This window comes from Gymnodraco acuticeps, unplaced genomic scaffold (assembly GCF_902827175.1).
Source record: "Gymnodraco acuticeps unplaced genomic scaffold, fGymAcu1.1, whole genome shotgun sequence".
Classification (NCBI taxonomy): domain Eukaryota; kingdom Metazoa; phylum Chordata; class Actinopteri; order Perciformes; family Bathydraconidae; genus Gymnodraco; species Gymnodraco acuticeps.
In genome coordinates this window covers 1,992,219-2,015,069 of record NW_022991632.1, presented here as the reverse complement: position 1 = coordinate 2,015,069, position 22,851 = coordinate 1,992,219, and the positions used below count along the sequence as shown (strand labels likewise).

The 22,851-nt window shown below is 41.2% G+C and overlaps 1 protein-coding gene across 4 annotated transcripts; it reads right to left on the bottom strand.

Annotated features, from left to right (window-relative positions):
* Positions 1-2,307: 2,307 nt before the first annotated feature.
* LOC117534181 (ras-related protein Rap-1A) lies at positions 2,308-22,233 on the bottom strand. Of its 4 annotated transcripts, none has more exons than XM_034198305.1 (8): positions 22,093-22,233; positions 16,208-16,296; positions 15,216-15,284; positions 14,561-14,617; positions 13,473-13,613; positions 9,448-9,591; positions 8,941-9,067; positions 2,308-3,406 (listed from the first exon to the last, which is right to left on the bottom strand). In XM_034198305.1, exons 2-7 carry the CDS (start codon positions 16,262-16,264, stop codon positions 8,978-8,980), a joined length of 558 nt encoding a protein of 185 aa, XP_034054196.1. In that variant the 5' UTR covers positions 16,265-16,296; positions 22,093-22,233; the 3' UTR covers positions 2,308-3,406; positions 8,941-8,977. The 4 variants fall into 4 exon arrangements, with proteins under 4 accessions (XP_034054196.1, XP_034054197.1, XP_034054198.1 ...); XM_034198306.1 differs by having other exon boundaries at positions 16,208-16,301; positions 22,093-22,149; XM_034198307.1 differs by lacking the exon at positions 22,093-22,233 and adding an exon at positions 19,328-19,555.
* Between the last annotated feature and the right edge of the window lie 618 nt (positions 22,234-22,851).

Here is a 22,851-nt window from a genome sequence, read left to right as displayed (position 1 = left end):
CGTCAGGATCACATTTCTAAGACTCAGAAAGAGAGTGCTTTGATTTGACTCAAGCCCACCTGGTACCAAAACATCCTTCTGCTTTTCCGAGGGGAGACGCTGAAGAAACTGCAGACCGGGGGAGTCTGGAGGATGACAGCAGGCATTATATCACAGAGAGGATAATACATGCAAAAGTGTTTTGGTATTACTCCGCTTCTCAAACACTAAAGGGATTAAGGGCCCGATCAAGGCTGCAGTGTAGGTGATAAGAGTAAAAAAAACAAGAAGAAGAAGTGAGTCACACGTTCTAATCCCGTCCACCGTCCTCAGCAGCAGACATTTAGCATCTTCTCTGCTTCACACGTCCCTCTGAGACATAAGGAGCTTAGATGATGCAGCAGTTTCATTTCTCCTCTAGAAAAATCTAGTTTAAAAGACTTGTGCTCATGGGCTGCTGGTTGTTTAAACTTCGATAAAACTCAGACACAAGTGGTTATACTAATAGAATATAACATAAAGAAGGGTGGATTTTAATACACAGTATGTACCATATCATTTACCATTTTACCGTTTGAGGTATCTATGTTTGTTATGGCTGTATTTGATTACTTTGTTCAGATTCATTGCAGTATTTTTTAAGCCATGATTTGACATGTTGAATAATCACAATTTTAGAGCTGAAAACCATTGGTAAAAAATAATCATCTATTTTGATCTTCGACTAATAGTCACCAGATTTGATAACATAGATGATGATTCAGTACGTTTTAATCCTTTGGCTTGACAACATATTTAAAGACTTCTCCCTACTCTCTAATATTTTAAGATCAAGCGATTATAAGAAATTATTTAATAAAAATAATCAATAATGCAGCCCTACAGCCCCTACTGTAGGTAGTACTTGGTGGAGGATGGTATCCATATTGTCCAAGCCCTTATAGGCAGTATAGGCACCCATTGATAAATAATTAAGAAATATCAACTCAAAGCGAGTCTATATCACTTTTGATGAGCTGCTGCCTCTGTGGCCAGGTATAAAATGTAAGATGTTTATTGCAAAAGCATTGTGTTTCAATGTAAGCTAGATTTCTGGTCATACCAGACGTGTACAAAAGCTCTGAGGTGTCTCATTACCCCAATACAGTTTTAGGAGGAATGATGCCTTTAGTTTTTTCAAAGTATATTCACAGTTGCAATTCTTGGTAAATAAACACAAGCTTTGATTTGTTAATGATTACACATGCAGTTCAAGCTGAAATCAAAATAAAATCCACCATTGATGTTTAGGGGTGCAATTTTACTTATTTTTCACCCAGTTAATATTCAAGAAAATATATCATATTATATTCATTGAATGTAGCTGGATTTTTAAATCCTACCTGCTTTCCTTTGAACTGTAATAACCAGGAGAAGATTACAGTAAATCCTGTCTATCAGGTGAGGACAAATAAATAATCCAGGTGGGGGCTCGGTGTGCACAGCACCAGCAAGACTGTGGGGTTTGATGGCCATATATACCATCCTTCCTTCTTTTGACTAACCACGCTTTGTTTGCGTTATTGTCATGAAAAATATGCCCTATTTTCCCCCCTGATAGTCACATTATATAACTAAGTGATAGGATGCAGGCTTTAGATGTGGGATACATTTATGTACCTATACTGACACCTAGTGGTCTTTACAAGTAAGGCAAAACATGAGCATCATACACTTAAAGGGGCCCTATTGTGCTCATTTTCAGGCTCATATTTGTATTTTCTGTCTCTACTGTGACATGTTTGCAAGCTTTAATGTTCAAAAAGCTCTTTATTTATCTCATAATGCCTGTGCTGCAGCACCACTTTTCACCTTCTGTCTGAAACCAGAGCCCAGTCTGCTCTGATTGGTTAGCTGGTCGGCTGTTTTGATTGGTCAACCGCTTAGAGATGTCCTGACACTAAGCCTATCAGGTACAATGTGCTGGAGCGCTAGGCAACAGAAGCAAATGTGTTATGTAGTGATGTCATTATGTTAGGGAAATAAATAAATGAGTCCAATCGGGGTGTTTCAGGCAGGGGGGGTGGGAGTGTCTTTGAACTTTGGGAATGTACCCTTTGCAGACCATTTACATGCACAAAAACCTACGGACCACACTACAGTAAGGTGAATCTGAAAGGATAAAAGATCCGGTTTGAATTGGCTAGTTGTACAGTAATATCTTCTCTATAATAAATAACTTACATTTCCCAACAAGTTCCTTATTTTTGTTTCGTACAAGTTTCCAAACATTTAAATAAAAGCAAAAAAAACGTTTAATTACACTCTTCTCAAATAAGTCAAATCTGCTTTGGATAAAAGTTTAATTCACAAAATACATTGACCAATATAATGAAAATGTACTAAAATGTACTTTAATAATCCATAAAAGCTGGAACATCATTGACAGAAAAACACGAAGCATTATTAGAGTTGGTTTAGTATAATATATTTCAGCTTCAAGAGACATAGAAATCAATCCTTATTTTCCCCATATTTCTTCTATAAAAGACCCATTTTTTTCTGAAGCATTATTATGCAAAAAATGGCATTAGAATATATTATGGGAGCTATGACATCCCAGTGACGGAGTATAAAATTAAGTCACATCAGAGAGAGATATTTGCTGAAGAGAAGTCCATGAACAACAGGGCGAACAAAGAAAAAAATATATAATAAAAATAATAATACATATTATAGACCTTGATCTATCATCACTGACATGACAGGCATGGAGAATAGGTGTATGGCTATAAAAGAAATTTGCACTTTTCCACTTGATTTCACTTCAAAACATCTACACTTAATAACTCACGCATTTTCTTCCATGCTCGTTTTTGAATATTTATAAATCGTACAACTAAAAAGAGGTCAACTTCCATGTCTACGATATTGATATTGAAAAAGATGAAAAAAATACTGAAGTTCTAACTTTGTTTTCCTTCTTTTCATCGCTGTTATTATCTTTTTGTTTAACCGTCCCAAAATGAAAACGAGGGGGGAGGGGGGGGGCTGCTCTTTGGCCATGTAGGCGGCTCATGGACACTTTTTTTTTAAACTTTCAGAGGCTTTTATCATCATAAGTTTGTGGCGTTTGTTGGTGCAGAAAATGGAGACTGTCCGTTCTGGGTTCACACTGACACTGAGACACAGAGGAAGGTCCTCGGAGGAGAGAGAACGGTCTTCTCTCTCTTACTGTCTTTTCCATCTCTCTCTTTCTCTCGCTGGTGCAGGTCATCCTCGTCTTTGATAGGAGCAGTTCAGCTGATTCACCGTGTATGGCTGATGGAGGGGGAGGGGGGGGGGGGGGGGGGGGGGGTGGGGGGGGTGGAGTGGGATGGAGGGGGGGGTGGGCTGTTGGAATGCTGGCACGTTCCAATCAGAGCAACAGTTCTTCATTACAGCATTTCTGCAACACAACAAAGTGGTTTAGTACACATTCAGCCTGACAGAGACTTACAAGCGCTCTTAGCCCTTGATGTGGCCATTAAACAAACAAAGACAAAAAGGATGTAGCACTTAAAGGGTTTCACCTATTTCAGAATCAGAATACCTTTATTAGTCCCACAGAGGGGACATTCGCGTCGTTACAGCAGGAAAGAGCCACAGACAGCTTAATGTTACATGTGTTAAAAAAAAGTACTAAGTTATTATATAATAAAAAAAATAAATGTAAAAAAAATACTTATTAAAATACAAATCCTGTAGCAGTTCTTAGGATTTAGCAGCCAGGTGCACCTGAGACTAATGCACCAGCACTTTCAATGGCTTTGCTTATTTATAGCAAATATATCTGTATTGTTCTTATTGTTTTGAGTATGTATCTTTGTGTTTTATTGCAGCCCCTTTGTATAACTTAAATTAAATGTAATGCCCTCTAGTGGCCGGTGGATGGCATTACATCTGTGGGAGGGAAACGTAGGAGGAAAACATTTAACTCAGGGACATTAAAAGCCACGACACAAAGCTAATATTTTGGTCTTAAAAAGGTGAGAAATGCATTCCCAATATATATTCTTAAAATTAAGATGAAGTCAATTCTGTTTACATCGCTCAATATGACAAATGTGCCTTCAGGGTCTTTACAATATGTAAAGCATAAAGGACCCTCTATCCTTAGATAATCGATTTGGATAAGGATAGAATCCTAAAAGAAACCCCTTTAAAGAGTTACAAATTGAAGTAACCTCAGGAGGAGCAACACATCTACTATGAAACCATCATGAAATATATATGCCATTTGAATAGAATAATATAGTACAATTGAAGAACTACGTTTAAAATATAAGTGGTTGTTAATGTGCTTGAGATATTCTTGATCATTTGTATCCTCCTGTTTTTTTTACGTAGCTTACTGAAATGAAAAAAACGACACTCAATATGACACAATTATAAATAGATTGCACAGGTGCAATAATGATGTATTAGCCGAGCGGTGACACACCTAGTACCTTGTGTTTCTGTGGTTGTATCTTTAGGATTTATTGCACTAATTGCAATAAAGCATGGATTTTCCTCTTGGACAGCAGCATCAGCTAAATGTGATGTTACGTAACCGCAAGAACTTTAAAGACAATGACAAAACATTAAAATGACTACTTTTAAAATGTGATTCTTAATACAGTAACTTCTTTGTAAGCTTTTATGGAACCGTTTAATGTTTTGGTTGGTGACATGTTTTATGTTTTTTATTAAAAGCAAAATGGCTGTCATGGGCAGTGAGGGCTGCAGTTTGCTCTCAGGCTGTGAAGAGTGGAGGTAAACCAGTGGAGTGTTTTCACAGCAGGCATGTTGGCTTGTGATATTTACAAAGCACAGAGGTTATAATCAAGATTACGGATGGCTATGCTCCAAATAAATGTTCCAGGGCCTTGCTCTTATGCAATCGACTGCAGCTCGCTGGCATGACCAACCAGGGCACTAACATGGAAAGCAGCCATGTTCAATGTCATTGGTTACACCTGCTTTTTTGTTGCTGTGACGGTCTGCTTTGAAAAGAGCTTATTGTGAAGTCTGTTAAAGTTGCATTCAAGGCCTCCAGCTGGAGTAACATCTAGTAAGTACAGTCCTAGACTTCAAAGTTCTAAAAGACAACCCGAAGCTCAATTACTGAGTCTATAAACTGTAATGGAATGATAAAACAACATGTGGGCACATCTGACTCAACACTGTGCAGCGAAGAAACAAACTGTATGTGCAAAAAAAGTATGAAAAAAGATGCCTGTAACTATTTTAACATCTTGTTTCCAGCAAGTCAGGTTTAAAAACGTCAGCACAAAACTGCAAATACTCTCTGAGCCTGCATCTTTAGAATCAATATGCCATCATATCAAGTATCAGCTTCCTTTCAATTTCTGTCCGAGTGAATACAGCGGCAGCTAAAGTCAAAGACTGCAGCTCATGAGGTCAGCAAACTGGAAAATGCCCATGTTGTACAAAGTGAAGGGTCCCATTAACTCTCAGTCTGTGCTGTCCGAGGCTGGCACTGTAACCCCTCTCTCTCTCTACAGTGAATGAGATTGTGTGTGGTGAGCGGTGGAACAGTGGGGCTGTAATCCCATTAGTGTTGGTTCATTGGGCTGGCCAGTGTGTGAACGGAGCAAGGTGCGGGGGGGGGGGGGCAGACACCGCCCCGGGGCCTGCTGACTGAGGCCCCTCTCTCTCACCGGACCACTAACTGACCAACACAGATGGATTCAGACGGGGGAACGCAGTGGGTGGCTCAGTGACCCTGATGTCTGGGCCGGGCACAATAGCACTGTCTGTTCACTAATCTCCTGTTATCTGTCATATCAAATGTTTGATTTCCCCCCCAACCTGCGAGTGAAAAGTGGAGGTGGGTGTACCATCTCTGCTGTTTGGCACTATGGGGTTTTGTTCTGACAACAATGCCCAAAATGTGTTTTAGGAACAGTTCAGATGTGTTGAAGGTGGGCTGTCCGAGGTACTTCCCCATGGTTAGGGTATCACCTACAGTAGAGGGCAGTCAGCACGCCCCTACTGTAGATGGACAGACAGGAGATTTGATATGGAAGCAAAGCAGCATTTAATAGAGTGGGTGCAACACTAATACCAATAACAGCAAACATATGTTATATTAGAGAGGGATTTATGACCTGGTTAACTTCCTAATACTAGGTCTAAGAAGCTTATAATACATCATTAAAACAACAAATGCCTAGATGTTTTTTTAATCAAGCCAGATATTGAAATGGTAATCAGATCTTTTGTTGTTTTGTATTTGAAGTGTGTTTTTATTCAAATAACCACTTCAAAATGTTTGGCTTTTTATACCAACTTCGGGGGGATAAAATAAATGTATATTAACACAAACATACAAATGAATCGAGGCAGCAGTAGAACAGCAAATCCCCTGTGCAGTGGGCTACAATTACTATTGTTCCTGGTCTGGTATACCTAAACAGATTTGAGTTTTTCATTTTGCTATCAATTTCTCCAAACATATAGTTATTATGACAATGTGATACTGAGATCATTGTAATTCAATGGTTTGTCAACTTAAATAAAAAAGGGCTCAGCTACAGGACAGCAGGCCACACATGGTTACAAGTCGGCATGTATGACACTTCAGAAAGATGTCAGCCATTTGTTATCAAGCTCTTCTTTTCACTACATTCTTAGTGTCTACACGTAGAACACCGTGATTGCCTTTGAAGAGACGCAGGTTTTTCCAACCAGCCATAGGGAACAGATTAGGCTATTCCCTTCAATGTTTGGAAATACTGACACCCAGTGTATTAATCTCCATGTGAGGCTGGGGAAAGGTCATGATTTGTCACTAGACATGCTCAAACTAGTGAACCTAAAGTCATCTTTTAAAGGAAACTTTCCACTTCAGGGTGGAAACATTCTGACTGAGACTGAGCGGAGGGTTAACTAGGGTGAAATGTTATCAGGAGCGCATAATAACCCCTGACCTTCTGCTAATGTGGCCAGCAGCTAAAATAAGAATTGGGAAGTATAAAAAAGATATACTGTGGGAAGATACCAAATATTTAGCCACACAACTTATACTAAATAAGCTTTTCCTTAACCATTTCTGGCTGCTAACTGATATACATAATGGGATTACCATATGTATATAGTGACAGAAGTTGCCAAGCTCCAGCTAAAAAAATAGCATGTATAATCTTAAAAGCAACTGAATGTAGAAATACGTCCTTACAGTAGGATGGAAACAATGAAGCCAATATTTACAAAAAGAGCTTAGATGTAGATGACATGTACTGTCTGTCTGTCAAGCAGCTATCCAGCGCCTATTATCATTATTGCATCACATACAATGCAGATCATTAACAGGACAGCTTCAAATAAATAGACTCTTTTCTATTTAAGAAAGATTGATGGGAATACGCAGCCTGATTTGGGCTGGTTTCAGCCTCCCCCATTAAGTGTCCGGCCTAATAATAAAAAATGCTGTAAAACGATTACAAAATGAAGAAGCGATACTCATTTCTCTGGTAAACTAATGACAGATTTGGATTTCCTCACTCAACCAGCAGCTGCAGTCTGCTGAGGTCCACATTTAAAGCCAGCCATCATACAGTGACTCATTCATTCAACAGCAACAAGGATGCAGAGGAATTGCTAATGGCAGCACTTCACACGTTTGAAGGCCGACTCGGGGGATGTTAGCGTGTCCTGAAACATTTACTGCATCTGTAGCTAATCAGCATCGAAGCAATGCTTTTCTGTCACGAGATGACAACTGCTGTCATCTTGGAAAGTGACACGACTTGTCCCACACATACGCCTTATAATAGATGTCTGATCTGTTGTCACGTGGAATAGTTCCTCTTCAGATAAGGACTACATTTATAACCCAGTACACAGAAGAAGTACCCTGCAACTCCGATAAATTGCACTAGAATGACAACAAATAAAAACCCTTGATATATAAACAGTGGAAAACACTTATTGGGATCATTTGAATTGAATGGGTAAAATTGATGGCATGTTTATTTCTAATGCAGATTGCCATTTATTTTATGTTTGTATATTTATTTCATGAATATAGAGTAATTCATTTGACAGCGCTTGTATTTACTGGCTCACTTCCAAGTATTCTGCCTTTGTTCAGGCATTATCAATCCACTTGACGAGGGCGGCATCAGCCACAGGTACTTTCCTTGTGCACACTTGTTTTCTGTAGGCTGCACAAGGTAGGTTGAGGAACACCAAATGTTTGGCTCCTGAGGCCGCTATGGGTTTTTATTGGGAGAAGATTACTTTATCTTTCCGGTCAGGATTTCTATGCGCACGAAGCACAAGCCTCAGGTAGCCGAGAGGCAAATGGTTACAGCGGGGCAGAGCATTAAGGGAGTAAATAAAGTCTAATATAATTCTAAAAATTACTTACATTTTCCTTATTCGTTTTTTACATGTTTTGTATGAAATTGATAATATAGGACTATTTCCAAAGCATTTGTATAGACTTTTTGATCCACAAAACCTTTACTCTGTCCAGTTCAGGTGTTTATGTGAAATGAGTTCATTTAGAATAAATGGAACCGATAGCAACTTTATTTTTTGTACCATTTCCCAGTTATAATATCTGTTGCACATCTACTCTCCATAAGGGGGGGCTCTCTCTCTGAATCGCTCCTCCCGAGTTTCTCCACTCCCTCCTAGCTTCTCAAGTCCTCCTTAACGAGCTCAACAAGGCCCACTGCTGACGTGATGTTAAATCAGATTCATTTGACTGTACTTCACTGCAGGCAAAGAGACCCATAATAGACTGTGATGAACTAAAAGTGAGTAGCATCATGTAGGATGACATAGAAAGATCAAAGCTCTTATGCAACACTAATTAACCTGACAGCCAGCCTGGGCATCATGACCTCACAGAAAGGTGAGCTCCTGGGCCTTTGTGACTAGACTATTGGAAATGTTACACCCACACACACACACACACACACACACCTGGCTCAGAGCTGCTGCAGGGGCTGGAGGGGGTCTTTTAAAGCAGGACACAGTTGGATTTCTTTTTCGCCTTCTTCTTTTCCACTGGCGTTTTCCTATTTATCTGTCTGACCAGGTCATAGAAGATCTGAGAAAAGAGGCGACAAACAAATATTTCAATTATTGAACATCAGTCAAATCATATCTCCTCTTTCAAACAAGGCAGTTCCAAACACACTGTGGCGCCTTTAAGAAATCACTTGAGGCCTCATTACTAAATGGATTGATGCTGCCGTTTACACACATTCGGTTTAACAAGGGTGTATTAGGTATAATCCGACTGAGCTCATTAGCACTTGCATCTTGGATGAACCATACCAGTCTTTGTTTACAGAAAACTCAGATGAGGTTATTCTTACAATTAGGTCAGCGTTTCAATAAATCCCTGAGCGATAAAAGTAATATGGTGGCTGCTCTTTGAAGATGTGTGGGCAGGTTAACCAGTGGTTAGTTTCTGGGTGTACTCACATCGAGCACGTTGATCTTTGACTTAGCAGAGGACTCTAAAAAGGCACAGTGGTTCCACTGTCTGGCCAGGTTCTGGCCCTGCTCCTTCCCCACCACACGCTCATCCTCCAAGTCGCACTTGTTCCCCACCAAGATCATCGGCACCTGAGGACAAGCAGAGGAAAGAGTGTGAGCCGTGTGTGTGACTGTGTGTCATAAAAATAGACTTAACTTCATACATGCAATATAAATAGCATTCTCTCTTTTAAAATATGTAATTCATATAACATAACGGCATAGTGATTATCTCAATACATACACAATTGTCAGCACCGATAAGTGGAAAAACAACAGATCTGAAGCCCTGAAAGATGCTAATTGAACACAGATGTGTCCTGCAATTATTTTTAGTGGTAAGCCCATAGGTTCATAAGTAAGCCCATCAAAATAAACGGAGAAAACAAATGGAAAAGGGGGACAAGTAGAGAGGAGTATTTGTGAAAATGCCAGGAATTCTACGTAAAGCTTGGATATTGCAAAAGTGCTGTACATACGAACATCAGTGTGTTCGATAAAGAAACTCCTTTAAAAGCTGCTGCCTGCCCCTTGAAAGAAAGCTCTCCTTAAACATGACTGCCGAGCACACTGCGGACATAAAAGTCTATAACTGTCCAGTGCAAAGTATTGACATAGGGAAGGAGGAAGTGAGAGTAAGCAGGACAATATGCACTCACACGCATCCTTAAAGTACACAGTGGAGACATTATTATTAAGAGCTTATTCATTTCCATTTGAAGTGGAATTACAGGGTCACAAAGAAAATCAATCCATCCCTGTGGTCAGGCAAACTAATCGTTTAGGTTACACAACAGGGACACAAGAGATTAAGAAATCAATGTGAATTTGCAATGATTGCAGTTTATTTTGCTTCTTTAGAGAAGGAAATCCTAAGCTGGGAACACAACCACTGACATGTGCAGTTGGTTTTGGAGTCTCCCAAAAACCCGACACTTCTTCTTTTGTGGAACAAGTCAGAGGTTTTACCAGCCAAGGTCAAAAAAACAAAAACTCTCTGAGGAAGAGAGAATATTCCGGGCATAACATCAGACCCTAACTGTCACAGTGAGCCGAGTCGGGGCAGCCAGGGTGTCGGGATGCGTCTCATCCTGCCTGCTGTTTCCTGACCATCTATCTAGGGAGCATGCTGGCCTGAGAGGAAGTCATGGCAGCCCCGCCCGGCCAGGATAACATCGCTTTCCTTCCTGAATTTGAACATTTCAGCTGGATTCCACGCTCTGGCTGCTCTCTGGAATTACATGATAGTGTGTGTGATAGACAGTGTGCGATCAGTCTGCATTTAAACTTGGCTTTACTATACCAGCCACTGTCAAATTGTATGGCAACAGAAAAAGGCTCAAGTCTGAGAAAGAGTTCAACGTTTGCCTCAGTTTTCCAGGGGTTCACAGGATGTGTGTGTGTGTGTGTGTGTGTGTGTGTGTGTGTGTGTGTGTGTGTGTGTGTGTGTGTGTGTGTGTGTGTGTGTGGTGAAGCGTAACAGGCAAGAGACGTAATCAGCTGGTGGAAAATGTAGCAGGCAGCACAACAGGCGCCAATCATATATCAGCTGGGGAAATCTATTTGTGGTGGTGAGACTGCAACAAATAAATCCATGAATGGGAAATCCTGCCTTCACTCCCTTCTCATGGTCCAGAAATGACATTTAGACATGTCTGGTGGAAAAACTGAATGTCTGTAAGCAACATGCTAGCACCCTGACATGCGCTAACTTGTTTAAACTTGAGACATTCTTCCACCCACAAGGCTACTGTTCAGGGGTCGTTTTTGACAGCAGTGTGGCCACGCTCCTTCAGAAGATGTAACACTTTTCAAAGCACTGGATGAATATTCCAGGATCCTTTTTTCCTTTTCTGCCTCGCTCTCTCCGGGCTGTGGGGCAGACGACAGGAAGCTGCGATGTTTAGATTAACCCCGTGGAGGTTGCTGCTTGATGTTTGATATCCAAACAAGCCCACTGCACTGCTGAATGACATTTCTCCCAGGGGTCCTGGGAGAACCAGTGGTATGCCCTCCTAACACAAACTGTGAGCCAAGCTGGAATAAAAAGGATGGAGAGAGGGGATGGTAGGATAGAGGTATGCAGGGAAGAAAAAATGTTCAGAGTCAGCAGCATTAGCAGACTGGAGGAATCCGTGCAGGCCACAGAGAAACCCTTCAGACGCTGTTAACATGCTACAGACAGGGCACGCCCCACAATGGCCTCCTAAAGATCTGACTGTGGGGAACGCAGAAAAGGGGAGTACAAAGTACCCCAAATGAATGGATCTGTGAGTCACAAGCATGGAGTCAGGCATTAGTACCATCCGAGTCACACAAGTAGAGACGGAGATGGCCCCAGAAAAATCACAAGACCTCTCTTACATAACAATTGTAGAAGGAAGTAAACTCTTAATACACTGGTGAGTGCTCACCCACTTCATTCTCCTCTTCTAACGACTTTTTTAAGGAGATGGAATTTCACCCTACTGTGTTGAAATGTGCAGTCATTAAAGGCTTGTTAATTGAGCTTGGACATTTCAAGTGAGTCTGTACGTTTTGCAAGCTTTGCAGTCAATTGTGCGTGGAAAAGCCGAGAATGAGAACAGCTGCAGCAGCAACCAGAATGTCTGCTTTAGAAATAGTTTTAAAGCTTTCGCCAAATAAAAGAGACCTTTTTAAGCATTTCCTTAGGTGGTGCATTCCTGCAAAGGGCAAAGAGAGATAAACAGATGTGCTGGTCATTGAAGGTAAAAGCTTGAATCACCAGCGGACTGATAGCTAACGGGTGGCCATAGTACCCATATAAGAACAAACCTAAGAAATGGAACCAGTTTGAGGGACCTCGACTGTTTTCTTGCAGCCACTGATCCTGCAATCCATCTGTTAGCCTGAGGCTAACCTCAGCTCTCTAACCACGTACTGAAATGAAACGTAATGAAGCACCACAGCCTCACGATCCAGTGTGTTTCTGATGAGCTGAAGCTTTCTTTGCACATCATCCCTGACAGTCCAATCACCCGCACAGAGTGCCAGACCACAGTAAGACCACAAGGAAGGCCATAGAGAAGAGGGGGGGCATAGAGTAACAGGAGTTAACTGGCACAGACACAGAGAACGGGAGCAAGAGAAGGACAAACCAAAAGATGGACACAGAAGATTTTAAAACTTCTGCTACCAGCTGCAGAGCTGCTTTTTAGACGGTTGATAGGGAACAGGGAGAAAGCGAGGAAAGGAAGAAGTAAGGAGAGAGAGGGTTATGGTAACATTCACTCTCTTGAGATCACCAAAAAAGGGCATCTGAAATCCTGCTGACGCACTATCTAGGCCAGTAGAGAGTGCATGAAGAGCGTACTCACTCTACTGCCTCACAATTCACCAGATATACAACAAATGGAAATATGCCTTGAAGAAAAAGCAAACCGGGAAAATAATGACGTGACACGTTCTCTTTTGATTTGCTCCGTTACAGATCCAAGCTGAGGGGCAGACTTGGAGGGGAAACCACAGTGCATGTCTGTTAAAAGCAAGACTAAAGAGAAAAAGACATTCCCCTCCTTTGTACTGGCCTCTTAGCTTAGCGGGGACTCTGGCTCCGTCCATTTAAACAGATGAAGTAAAACCACAGAGACCTGCGTGACGCTAACATTAGCTAATGCTAGGCCGAGTACAATACACAAGTTTCAGTGAGAGTTTCCTTATTGTTCTCACTATATAGCCAACAGACGTGACACCGAGTGCATTATGTTTAGGTAATACAAATGTGTAATTACTGGCATAAGATGCAGTGATTACAGTGTTGAATAGTATCCATAGCAACAGTACAATCAGGTCCTGATCAATGTAGGCGGCTGAGAACAGAGAAGTGCAGAGCTTGTTTCTGTGCTGTTCATTCCCTGTGGCTCTACAACCCATGTAACCATGATAGAACATGAGAAAAACGTCTGTGAAAATGCGAGGAGCTGATGTTAATATGCTAAGTGCAGACTTACATCCTCTGTGTCCTTTACTCGTAGAATCTGTTCTCTCAGGTCCTGCAGGTCGTTGAAGGTGGACTGTGCTGTGATGGAGTATACCAGGGCGAAGCCTTGGCCGTTCTTCATGTACAGGTCCCTCATCGCCGTGAACTGCTCCTGCACAGCAAGATAAAGGGGAAAGGCATGAGCTCTGTCACATTTCCTCTTAGCATCTATTGTTAATGTCCATTACATACAGTATAACTCATAATCACAATATTGTGACCGGCTCTGAGATTCAGCACATATAGTGACAGATTATGTGTGGTGGTGGTGTTGCTGGATCTCCGTCAAGTCTCTCCACAGCACACTCACACCATTGTGCAGTGTGTGTGAAATACCAGCACCCCACGATTGTCCACTAGAAACGGGCATGAACATGCATGTTGCTTATGCACAATCAACATACATACAATAACCTTTGACACGTACACTCTTCTACTGGATTAAAGATGGAGATATTCCTGACAACAAGACTTTGAGTCTAAAGACATGCTGTAAGACTTTAAGCTCAATTCTAACAACATCAGCTTACAAGCTATAGTATATTCACCATATTCAGCATCTTAGTTCAGTATGTTAGCATGCTTACGTCAAGGATTTGGTTTCACTGTAAATCTTGTGCATATGTAACATACATTTGAAACATACAATGATGCTAGATGAGATTTGAAGTGACCAGTTAAATCGTAAGTTGATCGCTAACAGAGAGGTGAACATCTGCACCACATATCATGGTAATCCAACAAATAGTCATTTCACTCAAATCTACAAATGTTCACCTCAAGGTAGCGCTAGGGAAACGTGTCAGGGGATCAAGTCAGTAGGATGAATGTCACAACAGTGTCTCAGGTCATAACTACATGGCATCTCAGCTGGTTAAGTCTTTGACAGCATAGTACTTCTCAATGTTTCTTACAAAACCCACCTCAAGCCTGTGATTTCTGATTTACCCCAAAATAAATCACTATCCTAGAAGAAAGGAGTTTCCCATGACCTATAATGTGGTCAATACAGTGGTGCATGGAGTGGATAGAGACTTCAGTGGTACAGGGTTCACTTACTGTGCCTGCTGTGTCGAGAATTTCAAGCATACATTGCTGCCCATCTACCTCCACTTGCTGGGAGAAAAAAGGAAACAGATCATGTCAAGCTGTATTTCAGGTCAATGGGCACATCATACTCTATCATTAAAATACTGGAATGAATACATGCTAAGAGGCAGATACAACAGTGGAGGAGATAATGAAGGAGGAGATAGTAGGGCTGCTCAATTAATCGTATTTTAAATCGCGATTACAATTATGGCTTGCAACGATTACGAAAACAACGTAATCTAAATAAAACAATTTTTTTTTTTTTTTTTTTTTTTTTTTCAGTTGAATTATACTTAAAGTTCAGGGTAATAAACTGTTAAAAACATACTGTTCTCCAATAAATGGATGTTTTCAAAGTCAATGAATAATCGCATTTAATAATCACGATTACAATTATTAACCCAAATAATCGAGATTACGATTTTTGCCATAATCGAGCAGCCCTAGGAGATAGTACATGTAAAAGCACAGGAATTTACTAAAAGGAGAGAGAAAAAGAGAAGGATGAAGGGAGTTAGATGAGAGAGAATAATATCATGAAGTGAACCTGAAGAGCAGCTGCTAACAATCAGCTCATTCCAGCACCCCTCCCCCTCCCCCCCCCTCCTCAAGGGACACTCACCTTTCTGTACGAGTCTTCTATTGTAGGGTCATACTTTTCCACAAAGATTCCCTGTACAAACTGAACTGTCTGTAAGAGAAGACACAGAGGAAGACAACGTCAGATCAATGTGACCTCCCGGGCCACAGCAGCAATATATCCAGAGTGGCAAATGTGTCCCCGCTGCTGGGCTGTCACAACAACACGGCCAGGCACTGAGGAAGAGGATGTTTGTGATGTTGCCAGTCGGAAGACAAAGTTCAACTGATGCCCAGCACATCTCCGATTCATCTTATAGAGACACACATGACATCAGGCACTGCGCCTGACCGTGAGTTTACATTAAGGGCGGACCGAGTTCACCTGATAATGTCTGAAGGTGTAAACATGTCCGCCTGCCAGTTTCAGAGAGATTAGCGCGACTGCGACACATGGACTAAGTTAGCTCAAAAGAACATGTAATATTTCAGACAATTATGGCCTTCTGAAAATATACAAAATAATTGTGGCAACAGGATATTTAAAAGTTAAATTAAGATTGTTCTTAATGATAATGTTGGCAGGGCTAGAATAAGCATAACTGTATACCCTGAGAAATATTGTTTATCTGTACTATTTTACTTATAATAGTTCATTTATATTACTTGTATTGTTAGTATTACTCAACAAGTTATAGTTATTACTCTATATAAAAAAGGTATTCTGATATTTTTACGTTTTTTTTGTACCGAGCATTTTCCGGGAATGCAGACATTTGTTAGGAAACACAAGCATGTTACCACCCACAAAAGAAAGCAAAACGTTTAGGGTTAAAAAAGAGGATCAGACAGTTTCACATGTGGTGTTGTGGCAGCCTGTGTCAAAAATTCCCTAAATGATTGAACTAAAAAGTTTTCTCCAACAACTTAAAGCAATATTAGGTTTTTGTTGTCCCAGCTAAGTCCAAAGGAAACACACTGCAGAGGTGTTCGAGTGGGAGGGGGGCAGGAAGGGGTTCAGGAGGGAATACTCACCAGAGCGGACTTGCCCACACCTCCAGAGCCTAACACCACGAGCTTGTATTCACGCATGGCGGGTTTGCTTCACCGGACAGCCCAACAGTCTGCTCTGGACAAATGAGGAAAAGCAAAATGGGAGAAACAAGATGAGAAAAGGGTGTAAAGATAGAGGAGAAAACAAAACAAGATCTAACTTTTCAAAACAAAAGGAATTTCCCAGTCTCTGTTCTCAGAGTTTTTCCCCTCAAGAGGAAGGATTCTAGTCATTCCTGGAGCTTATGGACAAGAAGCCGCACCACAATGGAGGGAACACCCATAAGTGGAGCTGTTTCAGGGTGGAGGAGGTGAATAGTATGTGACCCCTCTCTAACACAAACCAGCTGTGGGGTGGGGGTGTGTGTGTGCGTGTGTGTGTGGGGGACTGAAGGGAGATGATACATGGATCTGGCAGATATCCCTCATAATGACACAATCGTCTGGCGTTCACAACCCAAAACACACCCTGCTGTCAGATGTTGAAGTCACTCCAGTTTGTTTTTGTAAAACAGCAGTATAGTGTCAGTGTTTTTGACTAATGACAGCAAACAGCTGAAAGTGAAACCTGCAGTGGGGAGGACATTGGGAAATAACTGGAATACCCCGGTTTAAAGGGATGCAGAGGCTCCTAATTACTGGCACACATTGTGGCATAAAGTCAGTGGAGTTGGCCAACTGTGTCACTGCAGAGAGAGAGCCCGCTACACTGAGGGGTGGTGGTGAAAGAAGAGGGGGATTTCTGGATCATAACAAATTAGATTTATATGAAAAGCTATTGTTCAACAGCCAAGTAATTATTTATTTGAAGTACAAAACATATAGAAAAAAGCCCTACTCTGAGAGAACACAGGCTGAGCTACACAGCCTGACAATAGGCTTATATACACACACGCGCTATTAAATTCAACCCTGCCGACACGTCTGTATTAGAGGTACGTTATTTAAAAGCCAGAGTTTCAGTGTTCCCTTAAATGTGACTAGGTTTGTAGTGAGGGGAAAACAGACACCAGATTGCTTAGGCCTCACATCAAAGGACTAGCCCTGAGAGTACAGCATCTCCAGCATGAGTTGAAACGTGCAGCATGCTGGCATCAAAACTGTGTTGAAAATCAGAAAGTGGCTTCAAGTTCAAATCAGGTCTAAAGGGACAAAGTATAGCCACACGTTAATAGTCAACTCTTTTGCCCAAATAAAAAGCTCATCGGAAAGCACTCTGGGAAGCAGATGATCCCCTCCTGCACTGTTCTTTTTGCAGCACACTCCATCAAAAATACTCAGGGGGGGTGGATGAAGGAACCAAGGACCTCCAACTTCAATTGCAAGCAGTGACCATGTGGGATATGAAGCCCGGACTGTGAATAATTCATATTCACTAATCCTCTACACAACAAAGAGAAGTTCTCCTTGCATTAGGGAGGAGCCATGGGAAGAAAGACAAAAAAAAGAAACCAGGGCGCACGAGTGCTATGCAAATAGTCCCTGCTGCACTCATGTCAACATTCAAGACCAGAGTCAAGTGCATGCACAGTGTAACATATACAATGTCATAAAGACAATGTCTCACTTACATTTAGGCTAGGCCTTACTGTCAGCTATCCACATGTCATGGTTGTTGTATGAACACTGAGGGTTCACAAGATAAGAGCGGTGACATCAGGAACCCACTCTGCGATAGTGACTGTTAGATTAATATGCGACTGCTTCAGAGGACAGTATGGATGTGTATTGCTCAATTGTACCTGTGCTCAAATATCCTCAGAGGAAAGGCAACGCTGAGATGCTGCAGATCTGTGTTAGGACCCAAAGCTGAGGTATTCATCATAAGGCTTATTGGTTTCATTTTACAACAAAAACACTTTTTAAAAAGGACTGGTTGTGTTTAAACTTAATCCCTTGCATTTTTCATAAAACTATTGTTTGTTTTCTTCTGATGTTGGAGGAAGTGATTTACTTGTTTTCCAGGAAAGGTGAGGTGCCTACATATATCGACATTCTAAGGGACAACAAATGTACTTTTGTGTCCTGTGTCAACAAAAGGGAACGATGTTCAACTAAGTTTAAAATAGATGATGTTACCAGCTCATAAAAGTATGGTAAAAAGAAAAGAGATATTGGAGGTGCAAAATATTAAAGGAGATGCCATTTGCAGCATAAACATGTTTCATATCTACATTTGTATCGTTACATTTTCAAATATGTATAACAAAAACTGATGCTACTGAATACATGCTATTTTCAATACATAAATAGAGCATTGGGGCAAGAGTCATTTGGGAAATAAACGTCATAATTAGTTATTTTGCCATTAACTTATTGCACACAACCAGAAGGGCAGTTTAAGAGCTCAAAACTCAGTAAATCATCTTCATAAATTAAAATATTGGTGTATGTAGGCGTGGTGAGAAAATCTATATCTTAATATTTGTAATGCTGTTGAGCTACGCTTAACTTTTGCTTACAAATACATTTTGAAGTTAAAATGCATTGTTGAGCCGAGCGTCAAAAGGCAAGACAGTGTACTTCTCTCTAAGCTCGAGTAGCAGTGAAGGACAACGTTTTGCAGCTCGAGTGTGTTAAATGATGTTCTCGAGAATAGCAAAGTGGCTGTGCTTGATGCCTGCCAAGACAAAATACCACTCTCCCCCAACTCAAATGACATTCCCAATCAAGCCCCCAAAAATGCTGCTTTATATTCAAGGAGTGAACAACTTTCTCCTTTGAACTCTGGTCTTATTGAGCTTCCTACTCATAACTGTAGCATCTTCTGCAAAGGATGCTCTTGCTTTGACACCTTTTCTACAAACTTTCACAGACACTCACTACACGCTGCACTGTACTCCCTCAACTGCCTGCCTACACACTCATGACACACACAAACAGACACACACACACACACGCATGGCCATTTAAGGACATCTCCCTTTAAAAACCAAACCTCTCCTTCTTTCCATCGCCCTGAACTACACACTGTCATTCCCAACAAAACAAACACATCGCTGCCGTTCCTCTGCTCTCGTAGTAACCCCAGCAAATAAGGAGCGAGGGAAAGCCACATGCCACAGAAAACATGCTCTACCATGACATCACCGCATCACTCACCCTCTACAGCCAAAGGTATGTATCCATCTAAGGCTGGAAAACTGGACGAGGTGGTGCTGCTAAGCAAGAATATGCAGCAAATGTGTCTGTATAAACTACGCCTCAGTCGAGAGGAAGCTGAAATAAGAGAGCAGGAGGCTTCACAGCTATGCTACAACATTCAGGATGCACCGTTTCCTGCTGTAGCGAGGCTAATCCAACAGATGTGAAGCTGTCACAGCGCCTGACTCAGCAGGGCGGTTTGATTGACAGCTGCCCTCTGTATCCTCCTCCCAATGTAGATGGTGAAAAGGCACACATCCGTTGGTTAAGCTGGCAGCATGATACCGACTTGTGTCATCTTCCGATTTGCTTGCTTGCTGACCTACATGACAATTACAGGAGCGACGCTGATGAAAATGATGTCCCCACAGGGTGACATAATAGTGGTTCTGGTGGAGCGCGTTGTAATGTTGATAAGCTCATAGTTACTCATTACCTCAACCACAACCACAGTTCACATCACTTGTTCACACAGCACTAGTTCACACAGCACTTGTTCACACAGCACTAGTTCACACAGCACTTGTTCACACTTCACTTGTTCACACTTCACACAGCATAAGAAACCCACACACTAACAGGGAAATCACCCAGGAACTACTGACAGCAGAAAACCTGTCAAGCAAAGGTCTTGAGTAAAGAAGACATAACGCTTTATTTTACATATCATTTATTATCCTCTTTTTTTATGATGTCTTTTGGTGCCATTTATAGAGTAGAAGACACCTTTTATAGGCTTGGGTTGAGTTCAAAATCAGCTGTTGAATATTCAGAGGAGTTTCCCTACAAGTACTGTTCAATTTAAAATCGGGTTGAAATGTATTTTATTTTCATCAAATTACTTGATTAATTTGCTATTAAACATGTTAACCTTCATATGTTAAACTGGATGATGCCTATACTCAAATTGCACTTTTGGGATGTTTTTGATGACCTGCTTTCCCCAACTGAAAGACTAGCAAGCTTAGCAGTTAATTGGAATTAATTAATTGGAACGACACCAACACTAATTTGACCTATAATGAGTGCCAAATTTACAAAGTTCTTTCTAGGAAACATCCTAGTAAATAAAAACATTTACAAGCCTATAAAATAAATTGCTACCACCAGAACTTAAAAAATAAAAGCTAGTTTATTACAACAGCAACTACCGGTACTCATGAAAGCTGACATTCACATGTAATAGATAACACTGCATTTACATTACTCATGAACGTTTAAACTGATGTAAAGGCCAATTGAAATGTTATCTCTCCTTAAGATGGTATCAAACTTCCTACGCATCTTCTCTTTCGAAATTATACCTCAAGACTGAATAAGGAACCAAAAGCTTTGAAGTTATCTAGTTAGATAGTTGTGACATCTCTCTTCAGGTCCCTGAATGTCGCACCGTGAGTCAAAACCAAACTGCAGCCCGGCAAACGAAACTTCGTGTGACCAAGTTATGACAAAGATCTGTAACTGACAAACACCCACAGAATGCATGTGTTTGGCTGAGGCTTTGACCTGTAACCACATCCTCTTTCCAGAGAGCAAGAAGGATTCATGCTGATAGGATGGAAAAGGAGTAGCTATCTTCTAAAATAGCTTCTTCCAGTCTCGGTTCCTGTTCAAAGCTCCAGACAACTAGGCTTGCTTAGGGAGGAAGTGGGTTTTATAGCCTATACCTGATTATGAGCTATGGGGAGATTCAGGGCACAGGATGAGGCGGGTGCACCATTTCAGTTAACACATGTTGAAAAGGAGACGATAATCCACCTCTGCAGGGATGCCTACACCTCTTGATACTCTATTTTTAATAAAGCATCCCGACTGTGTGTTTATAGTTTGAGGATGTAGTACACCTTTCCTGTTTCACATCACTCTCCCTGCAGCAGTAAAAAGCCTGCAACAGGCAACCTATAAAATAAGAGCTTGGCCCCAGACAGGAGAAAGTCAAATGAGCTCTAGGGTTATAACCCTGTGAATCTACCTAATTTGCTTGCGGCAGTAGCATATGCTTATCACTCCAGGTCATGCTAAATCCCTACAATCTGTGGCTGGCTCTATAACCACAGAGCAGCAACTCACACTCCGTCGATGCATGATTATTACACCCTTCAGCTTCATAACACCAATCAAATCAAATCACAAACCCGCTTACAGATACATAAAATAACAATCTTTAATCCAGACAGCATCTGTCCATAAACAATCTAGGTTCACACCGGCGACTACGCTAAATCCCGTTTTCAAAGCTCGTTAGCACAATGCCGCTAACTAGCTAGCTTTAACTGCCTGCGACGGGCCGCCGACACTTAACAACCGCTAGCTACAGCTCCGTTAGCATCAAGCTAGCTAGCCGACACATTCCTGTCCTCCGTGTACAATCAAAACACAGCTAGGCTGTCAGAAACACGCTGCAATCAAGCGCATTTTACAGCTCACACGTCAACCGGGCCTGGCAGGTCTTAAGTCAACCCCTATCACGGTGTATTTTCTCAAGAAAGAGCGATTGCTGCTAACGTTACCTGCCCTTCCGCCTGGCCTTGACTAAAATGGGAGTGCACACTCCGTTTTGTACTTGCGGACCATTTCTTTTCATTTAAACGACACACACTACACACGCCATGTACCCTGCCGTATTCGATACTAATCCCGCATGTGTCGACAAGACGTGCTCCCAAGCAAATGGGTTATTTGTCCGCGTTTAGCATGCAGTAAAGTTTGTGGTTTGCACTCACCGTTTTCTCTCGCTGTCTCTCGCCGCTCCGCAAGTGTCAGTTTGCCTCCGGCCTGTGTGCGCAGCAGACGTCACTCCCCACTATTTCTCATTTTTCTTAAAAGGGCATGACACATCGGCCTCTCGTCCCGCATCATTTGCATGATAACGGGGCAGCACAGTAAAGATGAGTGTCAGAACACACACACATCATTTTATCCATTATTACATATTTATTGCGAAAAACATTTCTTCCTGGTGAAGACATTACACATTCTTGAGGATGAGTTACTACTTTATTACTTTCAAAATGTAAAACAAAGATATATTGAAATATGCCACTTTGTTGTGTTGGTAAGTACCGAAGTAGCAAACAGTTACTCAAGTACTGCAGCATACTTAACTTTGAGGAACGTGTTGGTTATTCAAGTATTTACATGTTATGCTACTTTATTATACTATTCCAATAGATGTACTTTCTACTCAATGACTGATAACTGTAAGTCTTTTGTCCAGTTTAAAGTCAAGTCTCATGTGGTAAAGAAACATAATGTACACATGTCCTTTATTGAGCTGTTTTGTTTTGTGTCATTCTTAGTCATTAACAACTTTTTTGTCAATTTCAAGTTTCACTCACATACACCATTGGACATGTTCCTTTTACTTTGTTAACATTGTTTTTTGAGTTATTAGAGAGGAGAGCATGTGTATTTTCATCAAAAATAGTAGGATATATAAAATGTAATACATTATTCAACTAACTGTTGAAGCAAAGAATGTC